Source organism: Mus caroli, chromosome 5 (assembly GCF_900094665.2).
Source record: "Mus caroli chromosome 5, CAROLI_EIJ_v1.1, whole genome shotgun sequence".
NCBI lineage: Eukaryota > Metazoa > Chordata > Mammalia > Rodentia > Muridae > Mus > Mus caroli.
In genome coordinates this window covers 105,288,630-105,311,012 of record NC_034574.1, presented here as the reverse complement: position 1 = coordinate 105,311,012, position 22,383 = coordinate 105,288,630, and the positions used below count along the sequence as shown (strand labels likewise).

The window sequence follows — 22,383 nt, the reverse complement described above, 5'->3', positions numbered from 1 at the left end:
CTGCTTGCTTCATAAGCTTAGCCTGGCTTTTCCATCAGGCGGTATGATGTCAGCATTCCGAGGACGAGAGGGCCTGTGCGGGTACACACACACACACAAGCCCGTTAATGCGAGTAGGCTAGGGGCTGAGGCTTTCCTAAGGCTCCCCCACTCTGCTGCAGGCACCACTGCCTGCCGGCTTCCCCGACATTTACTCCTCAGCCGACTGCTGCTCACCAGATGTAAACACAGCAAACAGGGACAGAAATGAGGCCACGTAGAGCTGCTGACAGATGGCCGTGGACACACTCAAGCTGACTGCGGTGCTAGGTGGCAGGAGGTGTACATATGGGACCGGTCACTTCCCTACACATTCCCAGGTGACTTCTGGTCACCTCTCTCCTACCTCTCTCCCTAAACCCACTTTCCACATGGGAGCTGACCCCCAAGTTCATGGTGGGGGTTTTTCTTTGGTTTGCTGCATGGCTGGGGATGGAAGCCAGCGCTGCATGCATGCTGGGCAAACATTACTGTTGAGTTACACCCACTGATAGGAATCTGGGCAGCCAGTTTTTCATTCAGCTACCTCCTAGTCCCTTGCTAGCACATCCTAGGCCAGTGCTCTTCCACTGATCCTACCCCCCTTACAGCCCTCCAGCTTCTAGGGAGGGGCTCTACCACTGAGCCACACCATCAGAGTGAAAACACAGAGCGAGCAAGAGAGCAAGAGAGAGAGAGAGAGAGAGAGAACACTCCATAATGCAGCTATGCTGGGGTGCCTGCCCTTTGTTTTTCTCCTCAGCAAAGACTTGCATAGCTTCCTGTGATGTGATACAATGTAGCCATCCAGAGGCAGCCTAAGTCACAAGGAGAGCTACACCACAGGGACTCTCCGGTTCAGATTTGGATGTCATGCTGGAGCCTGTGCTCTGCCGATCTCCTAAGGTGTAGACACGGACCCTTGGTACTGAGGGCCCCAAACAGCTGATGCCCTAGACACTTCCAGAATGCCCTTTTCTGGGGTGCCGGGAGGGTCAGCATCTTCTAGGTTTTAGCAAGAGGACAAAGACACTGAGCAAGCTGAACGGGAGTGGTGATGGGGGGATGGAGAGACACAAGATGCGATAACATCTTCTAGCTGTCCCTGGTGATAAGTGCTGTAACGGGAGCCCAGGCTGATGCTGGCACCAGCTTGGCAGCTGGGGAGCGGGGTGGATGCAGTGCCTCCATGGGTCTCTGGCCAGAGCTCTGAGCCATTACCTTGGCATGTTGGGCCTGGCTGTGGGGAGGTGGGACAGAGAGGGACAGCCACTCAGCAGTTCTCAAGCCACCTCCTGCCAGAATTCAAAGACACACAGGAGGAACACAGGGCAGTTCTCTCCTCACAGAGGATGGGGGGTGGGGGTGGGGGTGGGGTGCTACTCTCCTCACGGGAGCCAGCCGTTGAGGACTGGGAGAAGGTGTGTGTACTGGGCAGAAGGCAGATGTGGACTGTGAGTGTCCCAGGGTATGACTCCCCTGAGCTGCACCTCAAGATGGGGTGGGGGGGGGGACCTGTCATCTATCTAGACTGGTTCCTTTGTCTACTACCAGGTCCATCCACTTACGGTGCATCCTCTCTGAGCTGTGGGCCACAGGTCCTCCCCCAGCGACAGCCAGCCACAGCCTTTGAGAAGCCCAACACCGTTGCTCTCCCTGCATCCCACCCACCCAGAAGTGGTGACCTTCCAGCCAAGGACAGGCAGAGCCTCTCATGCTGAGGCTCCCTTAATAGACTGGCACCTCAGCATCCTCACCAGGCCTGCCTCTCCCACGAGCTACCTAGCCCCTCTTCACACTCAGCATCCCGACTGCAGATGCGTAGGTGTAGCAGAAACCTGCATCACCTGTGACATGACTGCACGTTGGCTTGGATGTCCACAGTTCCCCTTTACAGCTCTGGAGGGCAGGAGTCCATCTAGGCCCCTTCACCGCTTCCTGGAACCCAGTGACGACTGGCTTCCCCCTTGTCTCAGAAGCACCAAGGACAGCACTCAGGGCCTGCCTGGACAACACAGGCACTACAGGACTGTTTGCACACATGCCACTTGGAAGTGATGTGACTGGATTGTTTCCCAGGCAGCCCAGGTCGTTTCCCCAGTGGGAATGACGGACAGATGAATCTCTCCTGGGAATGTGGGTCTCACAGTTCAGAGTGGGGCAAGGAATGGCCCCAGAAAGGCTTGGTAACCTCTATCTATCCTCCTGTTGTTCCTGCTGTGGATGGTGTGTGGATTATGAAGCTGAGGATAGAGCTCTCCTGAAGACACTGCCTCCAGCACTGCCTTGGAGGGCCTGGTGCTCACCCAGTACAGTGAGAGTCTGCCACAGGCTGGTCTGTGGGAACATCCCACTTTTAGAGGGTAATTTTGAAGATGTGGGCTTGGGGCTATGCAACCATCCCATAAGGCCAGGCACCTAGGACGCTGGAGCAGGAAGCAGGGGGTGGATGCTCTTTCCCAGAGCCTCTAGGTCAGTCACTGCTTGCAGAGACTGCAGGAGCAGTATCTGTCATGCTCCCACGACAGAGCATGACGAACATCTGCCTGCCTCAGTTCAGGACCTCAATTCCTGTGTTAGCCCTGGGGTCAGATGTGAGGGGCTCTACAGACCTGAGGGGAGTAACTCCCGAGGTTCTTTTTGGTGTAAGTGGCAAACAGCTTACACATAAAGCCATAAAATCATCATCATCACTGTCAATGGCAAGCAGTTCTCTGCTTCAGCTAACAGGAAATCTGTCCATCTGGCTGTGATCAGGAATGGGGAGGGAGGAGTCTTTACATGAATAACCTCCCAACATTACCCATGCACACCCCAGAGAGGCATCCTAGGACCAAGGAATTCCTCCTACCTGAGATCCTGACCCACCATTGAAGGCAAAGAACAGAGCCATGGCCTTCTGTGACAACCTCTTAAAGAGGCTGCACAAGCAGGGGGCACTGAGGCGGGGCAGGAGGCAGTTGGATCTCTGGGGCACTGTGGGTAGAAGCCACTGTGGGAGAGGGGACTTCTAGTGGAGTCCAGGGAAGAACCCTTGAGTGTATCCTTCACCTCAACACACCAGCTTCACCTGCAGCGGCTGGCAGAGCTATCTGGAGCCTGACAGGGACAGGCAGATCCACTCCCAGCAAGGTTCACAGGCTGCTGGCTGAGGCTACAGTTCCTCAGGGGGCCTTCCTATCGGGCTGTGTGTCCACTCTCCCCAAATAACAGGCCAAGGGAGGTCTGTTACTGGTAGCTGAGGCCAGAGCCTGACCTCAGAGCTAAACCTTCAGTCCTTTCCTATTCTGAGGTATGGCCTCAGTAAAAAACCATGGCTGGCAGTGAGCTCACACAGTAGTGCCAGCATCTCTGAACATGTGTCTTCCTGCCTCGCCTCAGAGCTGGGATTACAGTTGTGGAACACCTGGATGGCTAAGCAGATGAGAGCAAGCGCATGACGCAAGCGTGAGGACCCAGGTTCTGATCCCAGCACCACATAAAGAGCTCACCAACCCACATGCACACGCCTGCGACTCTGGCACTCAGCAGCCAGGTTGGTAAGACTGTCTCAAAGGAAAAAGGTGGGGAGTGACAGAACATATATGTCCTCCACAAAAATGTCACACACACACACACACACACACTGGAAATGTCCATGCTACAGAGGGACTGTGTTCCTGATTTACAGAAAAGCTCCTGGGTCTTCTCACCCAATGGTGCTCAGGCCACACCCCATATCGTTACAACTGGCAAAGAACCAGCTAATGGGAGGCACTCAGCTGCCCACAGCGCTAGTTCTTAGAATGCGCTGTTTTGAGTGGAAAACATGGCTGGGTTCAAAGTAGCCCTGCCAAGGTAGATGGGAGAGGGTATAGTCTACAGGCATCTCTGTGTCACACAGGGGCAGGGGGACGCCCGGCCTGGTGGCATTCCTTGAAATAGCTTTTTGGAAGGATCCTCAAACACAGGTAGTTAGTACCACCACGGAACAGGAAAATTCCGTGCCTCTGCTCTCATGAGTCCCAAGTTGCAACATACCCAAGTTGCAACATACCATAAGCTGTCTGCTCACCAAGGTAAGCACCAGGACTTAGCGCCAGTTAGCAGATGGGAGAGTGTGCTGTGCAGAGCAGCCCTTGTCAGAACAAGCTGGAAATTCATCATGAGGTTTCTTGAGAGCTGGCAACAAACTTGGAGTGAGTTTCTTTCCAGAAGAACTGATCAGGGGCGGAGATCAATATGCCCGTGCCTGGCTGGAAGCAGGATCCTCCTGGCAGGGAGATCAACCTCTGACCAACCTCTGGAGGTGGGGAGCGGGGGGAGGGGTCCTTAGGGAGAGGAAGAGACTGGAGGTCACTGTGGCTTATGTCTCTGCAGACAGACACACTGGTGTGTACAGTCAGTCCATGGGGAAAACATACAGCCAGCCCTACAGATCCATGAGTTCTGTACCAATGAGGCCAGGGAATATGGAAAAAGAAATCACATCTTGTCATCATGCACAGCCTCAACAACATATTACAGACACTCCCTGCACAGCAGGCTGGTGGGATTGGTGCTGAGGTGAGTTCAGGGTATAGGTCTGTGTGCACGGGCACACTCCATGTCAAGTGTCCACAGTGACCTTCACTCTGTCGCAGAAATAAATGCTAGCTGATCACTCAGAACTCACTTTGGTCATTTTATTTTTGAGCCTTTGGGAATCTGCTTCATAAACCTGGAACTCGGCACCATAAGGTTACAAAGCACCATGGGTATCTCAAGTAAACGGTCAGCAGAGATTCCTGCCGCTGCATTCCTGAGTCTGCAGCCTGCTCTGCACCGCCCTCAAGGCACTTCCACAGGACAGAACCTGAGCCCACTCAGTTCATGCAGCTGCTACTGAGGAGCAAGGGCCCGCTCAACTGTTAGCATTGGGGACACGGTCCAGAGGGGCCGCTCCACAGCCCCCGTGACACACAGGCTGCACCCAGCTCACAGCAGGTTTACCCCGTGCTTCAGCAGCTTCTGCTTGGCTTTGCCCGCGAGGCTGAAGGCGCAATCCTGAGGGTTCGGGAAGCCAGAGCTGCGGGCAGTGGGTGCCAACTGCTGGAAGTAGGTCTCCTGGGCTGGGCTGCTGCAGGCGTACACAGCTGTGGAGGCGTTCCTGTTGGGGAGGAAACAGGACAACAGTTCAGGGGGCCTGTGGGCCCTGGCTGGCCACCCCAACACCCCTAATGCCTGCCGTGGCTCTGACTATCGATTTGACCTTCAGGCCCAGGGAACAGCTGTCCTGTCTTTTCATCTCTGGGTCTGAGGTGGCTGCAGCCAGGTTCTGAAGACACAGTTACTGAGCAAATGAACCCTGAGGCTCTGTCAACACAACCACTGCAGCAGAGCCAGAGCCCTGCTCCTGCCCTTCACTCCTCTCAGCAGGAGGGACTGTCCCACCCACCAGCCAAGGAGCCTGGGGCTTGTCAGAGAGCAGGAAGCCTGGGCCCACAGGCTGACAGAGGGATGGTGTGCTGCACAGAGGAGGACCTGTGATGGGGATTCAAGAAGGTAGGTGTTGGGTAACCAAGGAAACCCCAGCTGCATCTTGGTAGCAGAGCTCCTGACAGGATGCTGCTCATCTGTACCGTGTCTTTGAAGCCACACTGCTCAGACACTGGGACAGAGGGCACTCACTGTCCCATGCCACACACGCATACACTACCTAAGGGTCTGCATCCCCCATACCAGTATCATTTGCACTGCAGATTAGATCCCCCCACACCCCTGTGCTCTTTCCCTAAAACTTGCAGAATACCCTAAAGGGGAGATTTGGGGAGAAAAGGGGTTATCTTACCCCATGAATATGCCACCAATCCCGTAAAGTTTATAAGAATGCCTTTAAAAATCCACAACATGGGGCCAGAGGGATGCTTGACAACCTCAGCCCCACCCCTGAAGCCCTCATGATAGTAGAAGGGCCCCGACTCCCGCAAGTTGTCCTATGACCTTCATACTGTGGTGCACATGCTAACATATGTACACATACATGTGCACACATCACACACAGACACGTGCACACACATGCAAACATGCACACACAGACATGTATGCACACTCACACACACACACATGCACATCTCACACACGTGCACACATATCACACATACACTTAAAACCCCACAATCAGCATCCACCATGGTGCTCCCCCACTTTCAGGAGAGTCCGCCCCAACTTCTCTTTTCCATGTAAACTTCATCTTAAACTGTGTCTCAGCTGCAGAGACCCAGGAGAGGTCCTCACCTGCTAACATCCACCTGGTCACCTCTGGCCTCTACACTCTTCCTGCCTCAAGCCCACCAAGACTCAATATCCCTAATTCTATTTAATAAGGCTCCTTCCCTCAGCTGTCTCCTCCTGGATGAGGAGGAAAACCCTCCAGGCCTTGGGCTCCAGCAGGACCTGGCTGGCATAGGGGATCTTAGTTCCTGTGAGACATCTGGAAGGTTACTCTCGAAGCTCAAAGGGAAACCGGCCAGTCACACCTGTGTGGCAATGCCAGCCCTCCTGCTGGCAAGCAGGGGGCTCCTGGTTTTATTAGAGTCCACAGGGGTCTGTGTGCTAAGAAGCTATGCCCCCATCACTGTGTTAAGAAGCCACCCAGCACATGCCCTGGGCTCTAACCCACACTGAACCCTCTTGGCTCTAGGAAGCTAGTGAGGGCAGATGTCAACACACAGTTGCTGCCGCCTCCCACACCACAGCCACACCCCCAGCACACCAGATCTCAGAGCAGTGGCTGCAGGTGCAAGTCACGCTTGGGCTGCCAGCTAGAGGGGACAGGCTGTGCTATCAGCAGCAGATGACACCAGGGCAGACAGTTGGTATCAGTGTGGTGGGCGGGCTCTGTGTGCTCCCACCGACTCCAGACCCACAGTTCTCACCCAGCTACTGAGGCCTGTGGGGGAAGGGAGCGTACCACAGAACCATGGAGTCCTGGGGTCAGACCCTGGCCTTCTGCTCTGTGAGACAGTGACCTGGGATGTCACTGTCCCCACGTGTGCTCACATTCCTCACTTCGAAAGGAGTGAAGAGTCCTTTCATGGCCAGTTCCGAGAGCCACAGGCCAACAGAGGGGCAGAGGAAATTCTCCTTCCAGCTGTCTCATGTGCCTGACTTTCTACCAGCTCCAGAAAGCACAGAGAGAAAGAAAAAACACAGCTTGTCTAACCATCCAGTTTCAGAGATAGTCCCCGGACAGTGCCAAACACCTGAAGATGAGGTAGCATAACAACAGGGTAGGAAATGGGACCTGTGTCGTTTGCGTCAGCCACAGGTAATGGAAACCGAGACCCTGGGATGCCGCCACAAAAAAGACGCAGGTGGGCTCTGGGGGTGATGGGCAGTGGAGAAATGTCTGATTCTCAAGTTTCTGCACAGTGAGCTTTGCTTTTGATTAGAACCCTGTAGTGCTGTCTGGCCCACCCTCAGGAAAGGTGTGGCCCTGTGCTCTGTGATGGCAGGACTTAGGGAACTGCTGTTGTCGTAATCTGAGACCCAGGCAGGCACGGAAGGCAGGCCTCCAAAGGGACCAACCACATTTGCCACCAGGCCCAGGAAGCACCCCAGTGAGTGGAATGGTGTGGGGCTGTTGGAAGTGGGGCTCAGAGGCTCACCTGATGGTCATCTCATACAGCATAGGCAGCAGGGCAAAGTCGGAGTGCATGAGGTTGACGGCCTGCAGAAACCGGCGGTCCTGGGGAGCAGCCACTAGGGGCAGGTTGCCTTCAGAGGGAGACAGAGGTGGTGAGTGGAGCCCTGCCTGACTCCTTGTGCTCAGACCTGAGTCTGGGGTCAGTGAGGCTGAAGCTTGAGTGTGGGCCCTAAGTCCAGATGCCTGCCCTTCTGCTGCCTCTGGGAGAAAGCAAGCGCTGCCGGCCCCACTGCAAGCCACACCAGCCCCTCCCTGGGGCCTGCCTTACCAAAGGTTCCCACTCGGGAAACAGCAACAGGAGTGTTTGTCAGGGTGCTCAGGGGCCACTGCCTAGCGGAGCCCAGAGGGCCGTGTGCTGCAGTATTGCCGTGACTGGGGCCAGGTTCTCCCTCCACCCACATGTCCCTTACCTGAGAGCACGCTCTGGATGCGGTCATAATGCAGGAAGTTGTATGTGCTGCTGGTGAGGCTAGCCTCGTCTCTGGGCAGTGTCTCCTTCAGGTGGACTTCTAGCCCGTTCAGCGACGCCAGGCTGCTGTGGTACTGCAGAGGGGCCAGGAGTGGGTCACAGGCCGGCACACTTAGTTGAAAGGTAAGTACCCAGACAAAGCCTGAAAGGCCACCAGACCTAGCAAACACAGCCAGGCGGTGTCTCCTAAAGCACCAAGGTGCACTCATCTGCTGCTTCTCTTTGTTTGAGATGGGACTTCCCTAGGTGGAACTGACTGGCTTGGAACTCACTACGAAGACCAGGCTGGTCTAACTGTGCAAAACCTTCTGCCTCTGCCTCCTGACTGCTTGGATTATAGGTGTGCACCACCCCGCCCCAGCCCCCTCTCTTCATGTGTTATGTGGTGTACATGCAGCTCAGAGGACATCAGACCCCTTGACAGACCCCCTGCTGTTACAGGCAGCTGTGAGCTGTGAGCTGTCCACTGCACTCAGGGCCTGGGAACATCAGCAAGCGCTCTGAACCCCTGAGCCATCTCTCCAACTCCAGGACTGTCTGCTTTAGCAATAATGGTGGCCTGGTGTTCCAGTGTTTCCCAACACCAGCAGTGCCTGGGCGACGTGCACTGTGAGTTGATCTTGGAGACCGAGGAATGCTGGTCCTGTGGCCTGTGCTCAGGACTCTGGGAGGGACATGCACCGCCGAGAAAGGCTGTAGGAATGGGCCCACACACTCTCGGGGCTCTAGCAGTGAAGTAGTGTGTGAACAGAATTCAAAGAGTGAGCCAATGGGTGAACGCAGCCAGTGCCAGGCACTTGAGCCACTGGCTTCCCCCGAGAGTGCACAGCTGAGAAAGCAGGTGCGGGCAGAGCCACCTCTGCTGCTGACGGTCAAGAACTCAGCAATACTGGGTTAGCAGACACAAACAAGACTAGGTTTGAAAGTTGTATAAGTCTGAGGGTAGGGGAGACACTGAGGGTAGGAGGATCCCACCAGGGGCATAGCATCTCTGGGCCTGGCTTTCAGCTCTGCACCCGAGATAGTTCCATGGACCTTCAGTTGCAGGGAACCTGTGGATTTCTGCCGCATTTTTGCCGCATTTGGGACACCCAGGGGAGCTCACCATGCAGCCACACAGCACCTTCTGGACCTCAGGGACCTGATTAACAGCCACCCTTCCTCAAGGTGCTGACAAGGGAGAGAATGCTGGACAGAGAGTAAGCCAACTGCATCCTGTTCTCTCTAACATTCTACCTAGCTTGTAGTCAAGGTAGAGTTGCTTAACCACAGACCAGCACAAGGCCTGACATGTGGAGGAGGCTTCTCGCTGATGACCAGGTGCTGCTGCCATAGGTACGACAGGTGACCTGTGTGTATACAGCTTAGCAACTGCTACGGTCTTTACTGTGACACGTGACTTGTCTACGGGGTGGTCGTGGAAGGCCACAACCTCTCTCACCACTCACACACTGCCTAGTTTTGTCCACACAAGGCTGCAGAGTTTGCAAAGCTGAGAATGTCTGCCTTTGGAGCTGGATGTGCAGCGTGATCTCAGAATGGCCTGAGGATGTAGGCATCTGACTTAAGTCCACACTGCATCTGGGGGGCAGGGGAGCGCTGTTGGCATGTGTGCATGTGTGCATGCAGCCCACATGGTTGAGATAGGAAGCTTTTCCACTGAGTATCTCACCAGGAGCTCCTACCTTGACTTCAAGTGGGCACTGCCTCCAACCCAACCCTGATGCCCCCATGCTTGGCCAAATGCGGCAGAAATCCACAGGTTCCCTGCAACTGAAGGTCCATGGAACTATCTCGGGTGCAGAGCTGAAAGCCAGGCCCAGAGATGCTATGCCCCTGGTGGGATCCTCCTGCACTTCCCCGAGCTTGACAGCACAGCTCCAAGGCTCAATTCTTTTCCCGATCACCCCCTGGGCTGCCTCCTGCAGACCCTGAGAGATCCAAGGGGACTCGGCCTCTTCAAAGGGCTGTGCCACCATCTGCCATCCTGTGGGGCCACTCTGCAGAGACTGTTTGCCTTTCAGAAAGCAGCAGGAAAGCTGCAGAGAGGCCAGGTGAAGTTCTTTACTTAAGACAGGGGCGATAACAAAAGTTCTCCTATAGAGCTGACTTGGGGTCTGTGGTTCAAATCCATCCTCTCAGATAAGCTCACTGCTCAGCTCTTAGCTCCCTACTCTGGAAAGCACTGCTAACTCTTGTCTTCCCTGCATCCCATTTCCTGGCCCTGACCAGCAACAAGCCTCCTGCACAGGCAAGCTAGAGGCTGTGGTCAGAACCACAGACACCTCCTACAGGGGAGGCTGCAGAGGGCTGGACACACTACTCTCCCCTTTCAACCTCTCAGCAAGGACAGATTAGCCTGGGGACAGAGGTGAGGGCTGGGTGGTGAGGGGCAGCGGGAACTCTGGACTTGAGGTCTCCATTTCATAAGGCTGTCTTACTCCTATCACTGGACAGGAATTGTAGGGCCTGCCTCCCAGGACACATCAACCACAGCAAGCCAGCTTAGCAAATGACTATGCAGACTGCCCCTCTCCAAAGCAGCCTGGGCTGGGGCTCTTCGGTGGGGGCAGAGGCAAAGAGAGGGGTATTCTGTCTGTTTTGCTGCATCCAACACTAGGCCTTCAAAGCACCACTCCTGGGGTCCAGTGTGGTGAGATCTGAGGGGAAGGCAAGGCCTGGGGCTGCCCTGTGAGAATCGGCAGCCAGGACCCTCTGCTATGCTAAAGCAGAGGTGGACACAGCCTCGCTATCACAGACACAGGAAATGGGGACACACAGAGAAAGCCTCCGCTCTGGGCTGCGGGCAGGGTCTGAGGAGGAGAAGATGCCAGACGGGTGGGTGGCCTGTCCTGGCTCCAAGGTGACTGGCTCCTCAGTGAAGGGCCACACGGCCTGCATGCTGATGAGACCGCCTCAGAATGATGTGGGTTTAAGAAGAAAAACAAGCCGAGCCCCACAATGCCACTTGCCCTGCAGCAACTGTTCTCCCTGCCAACCGTGGTGAGGCAGTTACCATGGCAACTCTATCGCCAGCTTGGGCCCAGACCCTAGAGCTCAGCTTACTGCTCAGGAAGATGGCTATTCAAAAGGAGCCCTGTAGAGATGTTTTTTGAGAACTCTGGAATTTTGGGTTAAAAACCAAAACAAAACCAAAACACAGAAATATTATAAGAATGTGCCCAGGTGCAGGGTGTGGGTGTGGGGCTGCTTCGGAGGGTCCACAGCAACTGACGGTGACTTGCTTCATGTTGTAGCAGAAGCATACTTTTGTCAGCTGCAGATAGTTTCCGTGACTGTGTGACTTTTGGAATTCTGGCACTTTTCAGGGAGTAGAGAAATGTGAAGGCCCTGAGAGGCAGGGTGGGTGGTGGTTGTTGGTTATTTAGTTAGGAAGATGGGTTGTAGTTTGCTAGTAGCTGTGGTCAAAGAAAGAAATTAGATTCAGGAATCAATATCTCTCTCTTTCTCTCTCTCTCTCCACCCCCCCTCCTTGTTTCTCTCCTATCCAGTGTGAGGCAGTGAAACCAGGGGTAGGGTTGGGGTGGAGGGAAAGGGTGGGAAAAAAAGAACCCACAAAGTAGCAAAGATCAGCTACAGAGCCCTCCAGGGCCAGTTTGGATTTCAAACGTACTCTGGGAAGGAACACCAAGTCGCCATGTGAGGCTGGGTCTGAGGAAGCTCAGCGTTCCTGGGGACCCCGACACCAGGCTGCCATGTGCCTCAGAAGACAAATGCCTGGCTATAGTGCCCATGCTGCCTCAGCAGGAGCAGGGCAGCTTGGCCTTGCCTGCATGGCCTCGCTACCTCAGAATGGGAAGCTGACTGCTGCCTCAGGCCACTGAAAAGGAAACACGGCACCAAGGGAGAGCTGTGTGCAGGTCACTCACACCAGCTCTACCTTCTCCAATGGCTGTGCTCAATCAGAAGATAGGAAGCAGGAAAGGAAAAGCCCAGAGCCTGTCAGCCTCTGCTACAGCAATGTGATGCACATGTGCTACAGTGATGTCATGCATGTGTGGCTACTGCAATGTGACACATGTGTGCTACAGTGATGTCATGCACGTGTGGCTACTGCAATGTGACACATGTGTGCTATAGTGATGTCATGCATGTGTGCTACAGTGATGTCATGCATGTGTGATACAGTGATGTCATGCACGTGCGGCTACTGCAATGTGACATATGTGTGCTACAGTGATGTCATACACGTGTGGCTACTGCAATGTGACACATGTGTGCTACAGTGATGTCATGCATGTGTGCTACAGCGATGTCATGCATGTGTGCTATAGTGATGTCATGCACGTGTGGCTACTGAAATGTGACACATGTGTCCTACTATGATGTGGTACACATGTGCTACAGTGACGACACTCATGTGTGCTACAGTGATGTGACACACGTGCAGCTTACACACCCTACAACACCTCACGGAAGTGGGCACTAGCTGGTCCACGTTCCTAGGGGGAAAGTGAGGGTACAGAGGAGCCAGGGGACACTCACCACCTCCTCGATGGCTGCAGTGTCGCTGAAAAGAGTCTCTTCGGCCAGGAGGGACAGCACCAGTCCGTTCACACTGTGGGTGTAGAGGTTCATGGGCACGAGCCCTGCGTGGTGCCCAGATCGGGATGGCTTGAAGCCAGTTCTGTCTGCAGAGGGGCTGGGGCCCTGAGAGTCAGGTGAGCGGGAACTGCGTGGCAGGGCTGAGTGGCTCTCCTGGGCTCCATTCCCGTAGGGCTCCACAGTGGGCTCTACACCCACAGGATGCTGGGGAGGAAATGCCACAGGCATGCTGCTGGGGAGAGGGTCTGTGCCAGGAACCTGGGTTTGGCCATTGGTGAGGGGCAGGTCTGCTAGCTGTCCTAGCCTTCCACTCTCAGGGAGCCTCTCAAGAGGGGAAGGGTTCAGGCAGCCGCAAATGGCTGTGTCTTCAGGCAGAGTGGGGGCACTGTGGCTGGTGTGGAGAGTCTCCAGGGCAGGCACAGGTGGGAAGGCTTCCTGAGCCTCAGAAACGTGCATTTCAGACAAGTCCAGTTCCTCCCGGGAGAGACACAGCTCCTTCTGCAGCCTGCTGCTGAGGCCGGAGCCCTGGCCACAGGCAGTGGTGCACAGTCCCGTGGGCCCAGCACACTCCTGCTCAAGCCTAGGCAAGCGTTCATCTGCCCCACTGCCACTTGGCCATGCTCCATCATGTGATGTGGGCTCTGGGATGGCGGCTGATGCCCAGGCATCTTCTGCCTGGGTGGGGCTGCTTTGATCCCAGGGAGGGTATGGAACTGAACTTCCCTGGAGTCTGGAAAACAAAAGAGATGTCATGTCAGCAGCATCCTGACATGTGGGACAAAGGCCTCTATGGGGGCTCTGACGCTCTGAAAGGCACAGGCATCGATGACAAGTAAACGTCTGTGCCCAGACAGCTCAAGATGCTGTAAGGTTAGATAGGGAAAGTAAAGAGACAACGGATGGTCCTAGGGCTGGTCACAGTGAGGCCAGGATCGCCGACCAGAGGTGGCCAAGGCCACACAGTAAGTCACCCACACCTCAAGGGTCTCCTGAGAGTCTGGCTCTACACTGGGTCTCACACTACGCTTGCTGTATGCCCTGATGCCAGGACACTGCTGATCAACAAGACAGCGGAGGAGACAAGGGAGGGTGGCACGCTGTGAGAAGTCCCTGGGAACAGCAAACCTACCGAGCTTCATGCTCTACTGGGAACTCGTGGAGGCTGGCAACTTCCTCCTCACTCAGAAAAACAGAGGTGATCTGCACATCCGGGGGCAACGCTGCTCCTGCAGAGAGAAGCAGCATGGGCAACCGGGGGATGAGGCTGGCCCTGGCGTGCACGCCACACCCGAGGCAGGCAGTAGCCCCCAGCCCAGAGCTGCGGTGCAGATGCAGTCCAGTGAGGGGGAGGGAGACATCAGACAATGAATCACAAGAAAAGGTTTCCAGCTTGCTAAGGACTCGGCCAAATGGGGCTTCAGAATGAGGCCAGAGCCCCTTGGGATGCCACTTTATCCTGAAGAGATGGTGGACACCAGCTTTCTTCCTCTCTCTCCATCACTACAGGCCAGACACGGACTAAGCAATGTCACAGGATGGAGTCACAGTGGGACATGCCCAAAGCATGTCCTTAAAACTCAGGGTACTCCAGGGTAGCTGCCCTAGACCCTGCTGTCTGATGTGGAGGAAACCCACACAGGAGCTGGCTGAGTCCTCTCTGGCCCACCCAGCATGAAGGCAGCACACCCCTGCCCACCACAGCACGCACCTGTTTCCTGTGGGGCAGCTCCTGCTCCAGGCAGCCTCTGAAACAAGCAAATACACAGGTTGGCACCAGACGCCATGCTCGCTCTCTTGACAACCATCAAGAATTCATGGTGCCATCTGCTCTCAGGACTCAGCCAAGCGCAGGGAGCTGGAATGACCCTGGCCCGAGAGCCCAGCAGATGGAGCAGGGCCACTTTCTCCTGAGAGGCCAGGAGGAAGCACGGACTGGGTCTGCTCAGACTTCTCAGCAGCAGCTCAGAACTAATAAGTGTCTCCCACAAGAGACCAACGCGAGGATTAGCACTCCAGTCCACCATGGGGGAACCCACTCTAGAGCACAGTCATAGAGTCTGGGAACACAGCCCAGTGGCAAAGCTCAAGTGGCCCTGGGCTCCAGTCCCCGCAACAGCGAATAAACAAACAAACTTATGTTATCTCTCATTCTACAGCTAACAGTCCAGTAATACTTGGGAACTTCCCCTTTAAGTAACTTTGAGAAAATTAGTGAAATTTAATTTCAATTTAAAACAGTATAAGCAACTGCACTCATTGTAAAATCTCTGGCTAAGACTAAAATTCTCTGAGGAAGTCTGCAGCAGCTCATGCAAACCAACCACCCTCAGGCACAGACTAGAAACCAGTAGTTCCCCTGCACAGGTGAAAAAGCGTTCCCACTCCAGGGGCCACGAACCTCTGTCCCAACCACAGATCGGTACGTTGCACTGGACAGCAGCAGCCCACGGCAGCATTAGCACCCAGAGTCCGTAGCATCCTCAGGCAGCCACATCCCACATGTTTTCCCCTTTACCAGTAGGATGGGAGCCCTGTCCTCCCTCAGTGTGGATTCCCAGAGGCTGAGTCACGAGAGACAGACAAGAGTGTCCTTAAAGTTCCAAACTGCCAACCACAACCACGGAGGCAGCCCTGCAGACCCACACCACTCACAGGGAGCCCTTCCGAGCTCTACATGGCGGCTCACTCTCTGGGCAGGAGAGAGGTCAGTGGACCATTTGAAACACAAACCCACAAGCAACACAAGTCTGAGGCTCAGCCTAGGATCCCAGCATCAGGGAGATGATGCAGAGGGATCAGCAATTCAACCCTCTGTGTAGACCAGGCTACCTAGTGGAACCCCCGTCTCCAAAATCCAACAAACAAAATAATGAAGAGTGAAAAAGAGAGAGGGAGGGAGGGAGGGAAAGAGAGACAGGCAGGCAGGCAGGCAAGATGGCAACTGTGGTGAGAACTGTGGCGTCTATGCTGTTGTTATCTGGGGTTTTTCCTCCCTTCCCAAAACAGGGTCTCACTGTCTAGCCCTGGCTGTCCTGGAACTTGCTTTGTAGACCAAACTCACAAAGATCCACCTGCCTCTGCCTTTGGAGTCCTGCTGGGATTGAAGACCTGCTCCACTATGCCACCTGGCTGTGGGCAATTTCATTCTCAACGGTTGTGTGTGCTCTTCATACAAACACACTGACTACACATGAACTCAATGTTTCCCTGGGCCCACCTGCTCTTCCTTCCTCCCTCCCTCCCTCCCTCTCTCTTCCTTTCTCCTTTTTCCAGTTTTTGAAACAGAGTCATGGCAGGAAGCCCGGGGTAGCTGTCTCAGCTTCCCAGGCTGGCATGGGAAGCTACAGTGCCATGGCCAGCAGTCTCCCTGCCTACAGTGCCATGGCCAGCAGTCTCCCTGCCTACAGTGCCATGGCCAGCAGTCTTCCTGCCTGCTTAAGGATATATTCTTTATATGTGCTTACTGCCGTCAAGGCTATGCTGATTGGAGCCGAGTGCACACAGCTCCGCTTGGCTAGAAAGAGCCAGTGCCCAAGCCCACCATAGTGGGCAAGTGCCATACCAACAGATGAAGAGTTGTGACAGAAGCTGTGAACACATGCCCTAGGCCTGTCCGCCACGTGGAGCCTGCCCTGCACGGTAGATGGCAGGTGTCTGCTCAGCCTCCCACCAGGCTGCAGGCCATACTGTACCTGGTCTGCAGGTACAGTCTGATGAAGCAGGACCTTAGCAGTGAGGGAAGGCAGGAGCTGGGAATTCACAATCCTGGGGGTAAGACACAGAGGAGACAAGAAGGCCATAAGAAGACATGTTGGGACCTCTCCGCTCCAGAGATGCCAGTGTCCCTGGATGTGGAGGGCCTTGGGGTGTGGTTGGCAAGGATTTCGTGTGGTGGACTCTCGGTGAGTCTACTGTTCTGCAGACCCCAGTGAGAGTCAAACATTAGCACTCTAACCAGGCGGGGATGAGCTGCCATGTGGCTGCTCTTCACAGAGATGGGAAGCATGTTAAAAAAGCACAACCACACCACCTGTGTGCACTCAGAGCACAGAGACGAGCACCTACCATGTCTGTCAGAGGGAGGGGCTCCTCTGAGCTCTGGGCCAGCCCAGGCTGTGTGGATGGACAGTGAGACTGTCAGAACCGGACAGGAGCAAAGCACCTGCACTGCACGTGAGTCCTGAGGGCTTTGCCCCACAGACAGCAGAGGGAGTCAGCATGGGGATCTGTATAGAAGTGCAGTGTGGAACATCTTGCCAGGGGGTGGCCATGGCAGATGAAAGCCAGGTAGAGGAGCCTCTACTTTCAGCAGTTGATACACAAAGGGGTTTGGACATGCTTTTAATCTCAGCACTCGGGAGGCAGTCTATCTCCCTGACTTCTAAGCCACCTTGGACTAAATAATTTCAAGGCAGATGTACTGGCTGGTTTCGTGTGTCAACCTGACACTAGCTGGAGTTATCACAGAGAAAAGAGCTTCAGGTGAGGAAATGCCTCCATGATAGTGGATATTTTAAAAGGACTGAACTTTTAATATGTAAAGACTGTGGGACTTCTAAATGTTATTTAGATCTTGGGAATGAATAAGAAAGTAAGGGTTGAGGCTTACTAGTGATGTGTTTGTGTGCCAAGTTAACAAGTAGTCAATTGTACTGTCCGGTTTTGTGTGTCAAACTTGACACAAGCTGGAGTTATAACAGAGAAGCTGGAGTTATCACAGAGAAAGGAGCTTCAGGTGAGGAAATGCCTCCATGAAATCCAGTTGTAAGGCATTTTCTCAATTAGTGATCAAGGGGTGGGGGGGCATTGTGTGTGATGCCATCTCTGGGCTGGTAGTCTTGGGTTCTATAAGAGAGCAAGCTGAGTAAGCCAGGGGAAGCAAGCCAGTAAAGAACATCCCTCTGTGGTCTCTGCATCAGCTCCTGCTTCCTGACCTGATTGAGTTCCAGTCCTGACTTCCTTTGGTGATGAACAGCAATGTGGAAGTGTAAGCTGAATAAACCCTTTCCTCCCCAACTTGCTTCTTGGTCGTGATGTTTGTGCAGGAATAGAAACCCAGAATAAGACAGGGAGCAAGCATGGAGTTCTGTCTACATGCCCGTTTTCCTTCTATAAGACAGCCACCTCCAGGAAGCAACTGCTAAAGTAGAGTTGTAAATAGACCCAAGTCCTCAACTTAGCTGCTGAGCAGGGATTGGAAAAATACTCATGTGATTCCAAAGAAAACTCAGCTGGTCCTGGTGTGTGTGTGTGTGTAGCAGCCATGGCTATATGGTGAGAAACTGTCTCAAAATAGTGTAAGTGTGTATATGTGTGTGTGTGTGTGTACAAGCATGCACGCACAGGCAAGTGCTATGGCATGTGTGGAGGTCAGAGGACGACTTGGGGGAATCAGTTTTCTCCTTCTGCCATGTGGGTCTCAGAATGGAACTTAGGTCACCCACCAGTCTTGGTAGCAAGCACCTTTACTCACTGAGCCACCTTGTCTGCCCACAAAGTCTCTTTGATGCCATGCCATGTCGAAGTGACATACAAATTCATACCAAGGATAATGGGGGGAGAGGAAATGGATGATGCTTATGGGGGTCTGTGCTCGGCTCTCCACACCCGCCCACGCCTTTCATTCTCCAACGAGGGTCTCCACGTCCTAGGAGGGACTAGGCCCAAGATACTTGTCCAGGATGGCAGAGCAGAAAGGAAGCGAACCCAGGGCTTGACCAGTTCTAGCCCCACCTCTGGAGAGCACTGGCCGAGGTCCGACCTGCCTTGGCAGTGAGTACGGATGCTCCATGAGGAGAGGCTGTCAGGACCTGGGGCTGTGTGGAAGGAGGGCTGGAAGGGGAGCTCACGCAGCACTTAGCACAGCCTCTACTGGCTGTGGCTCCCAACAGGCTCTGCACTGCAGTCTACCCACTGACACTCTACCATGACACCCAGACTGAACAGCCCTCAAGTGCATCCAGTTGATGCACACCCTGGGACAGCCTACATGACCTGGTCTTTGAACTGCAGACACTGACATGGAACTAGAAGGAGGAGGGAGGAGGGAGCTCAGCAGGCATGGGGGGGAGGGGGAGCACTACTCACAGTCCTTTATAGAGGATGCAGCCAGCTAACACATGAGGTGAGCGTTGGCAGGTCTGTAAGATGAGAGCCGCCTTCAGCAGCAGCAGGGGCTCCACCTGGGGAAGACAAGACACGTGAGCATGTTTACAAGTGCTTGGGGCAGCTGTGAAGCAGGCTTCAGAGCCACGGAGGGGATTACAGCCGAAGGCAGCCCGTGGTTCTTGTAAGGAATTAACTGCTCAGCCAGGAAGATCACGTGAGCCTGTCCAGGACTGCCCAGACACAGCAGCTTCCCACCTGGCCGCTAGCACCAATGAGAACCAGGTGGCCAGGAAAATGTAAGAGAGGCAGACATACTCAGAGTGATGTCACTCCCACCGTTGTCCCCACCCCATGCCCAGCACCCTGAGCTCTGGGGATGTTGAGTCCCAGCCACTTTCTTCAGCGTCGAGAGAAAAGGTCAGAGTTGAGACACAGGCCAGCCACACAGCAGACAGCGCTCACTGGGTCAGTGCGAGTGGGAGATGGATTGGTTCAGAAACAGAGCTTCCCGCCTCTCTCAGATGCAAAGGAGTTCAAAAGGGAGCCAGGCACATTGCTGGAGTCACTAAAGCTCATGCAGTTTGTGTGGAGAGAGCAGGAGCCCTCAGGCTTTTGGAGCCAACCCTTCAGAGGTAATGATGACACCTTACACTCTGAGAGTTTGCTTGGTCCCTGTCAGTGCAGCCTCACTGGCCTTCAGTGGTCCAGGAGGGCCCTGACTCATCAGGAGACAGCAAGGCTCTGGGAGGCAGCCCGCCTCACCCACAGCAGCATGGAGACTGCTTAGCTGCTGGAAAGCATACACCCTCTCACTCCCCTAGCTGACACAGGTGACACAGGTGTTCTGAAGCTCCCCACACCCATGTCGCCCACACCCACACCCACAGCCCACAGCCCACAGCCCACAGCCCCAGGCTGGCAGTGAGCAGGAGCGCCTGCAGCCTTACTTTGGTGCGGTCCAGGTTCCACAGGGCATTGAAGATCCTGTGCGATTCGCTGGTGCTCCTGAGGACTTGTGTGATGGAGGTATCCCACTGCAAGCTCAGCTCCTCCTGAGGATGGCTCTGAGAGAAAGACAGAGGAAGTTGGCGCCTGAGATCAGGACACAGGCTCTAGATTATGGTGGCATTTCTGCAGGGGGCTTCCTGGGTCTGTCTCATCCCGTCCCTGTCTGACCAGCCCTGTTACAGAAGCACAGAATATACTGCTGAAAGGTGAACCAACCCAGGGAGGAGGGGAGAGCAGACAAACGGGCACACATGTATCCCTAAGGGGCTCTAGGTGTGTCAGGTGACATGGAACCATGGAACACACAGAGACAGGCCCAAGGAAGGCCCGGTCTAGCAGTGCTGATCTTGAAGGGCCCAATGCCCCTGGCCCTCTGCACTCTTACCTTGTAGGCCAGGGAGACAGGGCCCATGTAGAAATGAAAAAATCCAATGAGCTGATCCAGAAACTGCCTGCAGCTGGCATCAGAGATCTCCATACCACACCCCAGAGCCTGCAGAGGGAGACCAGACAGTTCTTGTGGCTTTTCTCTGAGGCCAGAATCAGCATCCAGGTTCTCTTTGGCACCTGCCACAGACCCATGAGGTCACTTCCTAGCTGGGCATGATAGCCTAAGCTCACAGTCCTAGCAGCTGGGAGACTGAGATATGATGATCAGCCTGAGCTACAGAGTGAATTCTAGGTCAGTCTAAGCTACAGTGAGATCTTCTAGAGAGTTCCTCAGTAGGGGACTGAAGCATGGCTTCTCGGTGGAGTGTTTACCTAATGTGTGAGGTCTTTGTTGGCAAACAAAAAGCAATCACATTGTGTGAACCAGAGAGGACGAGTCCCTAGGTCAGTGGACTTGGTCTCAAGGTAGAAATAGGGAAAGACCTTCAGAAATCTACAATGAAAGGGAACTGAACAGGAACCCAGAGAGGTAGCAAACACACTGAGCTGCATAGGTCACGGGTGAGGATCAGGGTAAGAGAAGCCACTTCCAACAGGTGAGCAGACAAAATCCAGCAAGTCCTGCCTCCAAAACAAAGCCCACAGCCCTCACAAGGGAGAGAGGGATTCCTTAGGACAAGTCAGTGGCAGAGGGAAATCCTACCTTCTACAGCAATTAGAACCCTGCATCTCAGAGGGCAGCTCCTTAAGAGCCAGGGCGTTTACAGGGGGATGAAGCAGCAGACAAGCTAAGGGGGTGAAAAACTCCATCCTTCAGAGAAGATACTTAGGCTCAGGAAGGAATCAATACAGTTTCAGGAAGTCCCTGAAGCTGAACAGATTCACTGGCCCTTCTCTCCCCAAGAGAATATAAGTGGTAAGGACTGCTAAGAATCACTCTTGAGCAGCCCAGCTGCCTGGAAGAGGCTTGTATCAACTGAGGCACCAGGAAAGGACTCTCTTCAATCTGCTGAGCTGCCTGCAGGCTGTGCAGTGTGCCAGGTTCCTGACTTTGTGAGCTACTACCCATGCTGGCTGGGATTTAGTAAGGTAGCCATCTTTGAGTTATTCTGCTTCTGTTAGAACACCATCCTGTCAAGAGCCATCAAGGAGAAGCTAAAAACTAACAGGTGATCATCCTAAGATGGTTCCACCATGGACTATAAAGTTAATGACGAAATTGCTTCTCTAGGCAAAGCTGAGATTACATTTTAGGAAAGATTCCTGCTATTAATATGCTTTTCCAGGGGCTGGAGAGATGGCTCAGGGGTTAAGAGCACTGACTGATCTTCCAGAGGTCCTGAGTTCAAATCCCAGCCAACCACATGATGCCACACAACCATCTTTAATGAGATCTGATGCCCTCTTCTGGTGTGTCTGAAGACAGCTATAGTGTACTTATAATAATATTTTAAGCTGGGTGGTGGTGGCACATGCCTTTAATCCCAGCACTTGGGAGGCAGAGGCAGGCGGATTTCTGAGTTTGAGGCCAGCCTGGTCTACAAAGTGAGTTCCAGGACAGGAACTACACAGGGCTACACAGAGAAACCCTGTCTCTAAAAACAAAACAAAACAAAACACCCACCAAAACTAAATATGCTTTTCCTGTTATTATTAAATATATATTACAATCACTAGGCATTAGCCTACCCTTTTGAGCAGATCTCTGCAGAACAATGAAGATGTACTGTCTTGTTGTGATGCTATGTAGACAAATGATGCTTTCTTAATTATGAATCCCTAAAATTATATTAATCATTAAATTCTTTTATAATAGGATGACTATTAAGTCCTTTCTGGTGTCAAAACTGCAATGAGAACTCTGCCAGTTTTTAGTGTCATGAATTACTTCTGAGAAAGCAAGCAGGTATCTACAACTTAGAGCACATTCCAAGAGGTTGTAAAACCATTACCCAAAGGTCATAAAAAGAGAACTAAGGATTTACTATAGGTGCTCAGGACAGAAGATAAAGTATTGACTTAGTTTATCTATACAAAACTTCAATGACAACTTAGTTAGGTTGTTAACTCTCTATGATTCTTAGAGCTAGTGACAGATGACAGATGTTTAGCCAGATAACTATCTTTTTTTTTTTTTTTTTTTTTTTTTTTTTTGAGA

At 53.6% G+C, this 22,383-nt stretch overlaps 1 protein-coding gene across 8 annotated transcripts in view; it reads right to left on the bottom strand.

Moving 5' to 3' along the window:
* Positions 1 to 4,667: 4,667 nt before the first annotated feature.
* Positions 4,668 to 22,383, bottom strand: part of Hps4 (HPS4 biogenesis of lysosomal organelles complex 3 subunit 2) — a 36,808-nt gene continuing 19,092 nt past the window's right edge. For all 8 annotated transcript variants that reach the window (XM_021162814.2, XM_029477208.1, XM_029477214.1 and 5 more), the window contains 10 exons: positions 20,221 to 20,328; positions 19,775 to 19,891; positions 18,807 to 18,901; positions 16,412 to 16,484; positions 14,428 to 14,464; positions 13,849 to 13,945; positions 12,660 to 13,449; positions 8,095 to 8,227; positions 7,647 to 7,755; positions 4,668 to 5,146 (listed from right to left, as the gene is read on the bottom strand). In XM_021162814.2, coding sequence (XP_021018473.1) covers positions 4,975 to 5,146; positions 7,647 to 7,755; positions 8,095 to 8,227; positions 12,660 to 13,449; positions 13,849 to 13,945; positions 14,428 to 14,464; positions 16,412 to 16,484; positions 18,807 to 18,901; positions 19,775 to 19,891; positions 20,221 to 20,328 — 1,731 coding nt within the window. In that variant the 3' untranslated portion in view covers positions 4,668 to 4,974. The remainder of the gene's footprint in view (positions 5,147 to 7,646; positions 7,756 to 8,094; positions 8,228 to 12,659; positions 13,450 to 13,848; positions 13,946 to 14,427; positions 14,465 to 16,411; positions 16,485 to 18,806; positions 18,902 to 19,774; positions 19,892 to 20,220; positions 20,329 to 22,383) is intronic.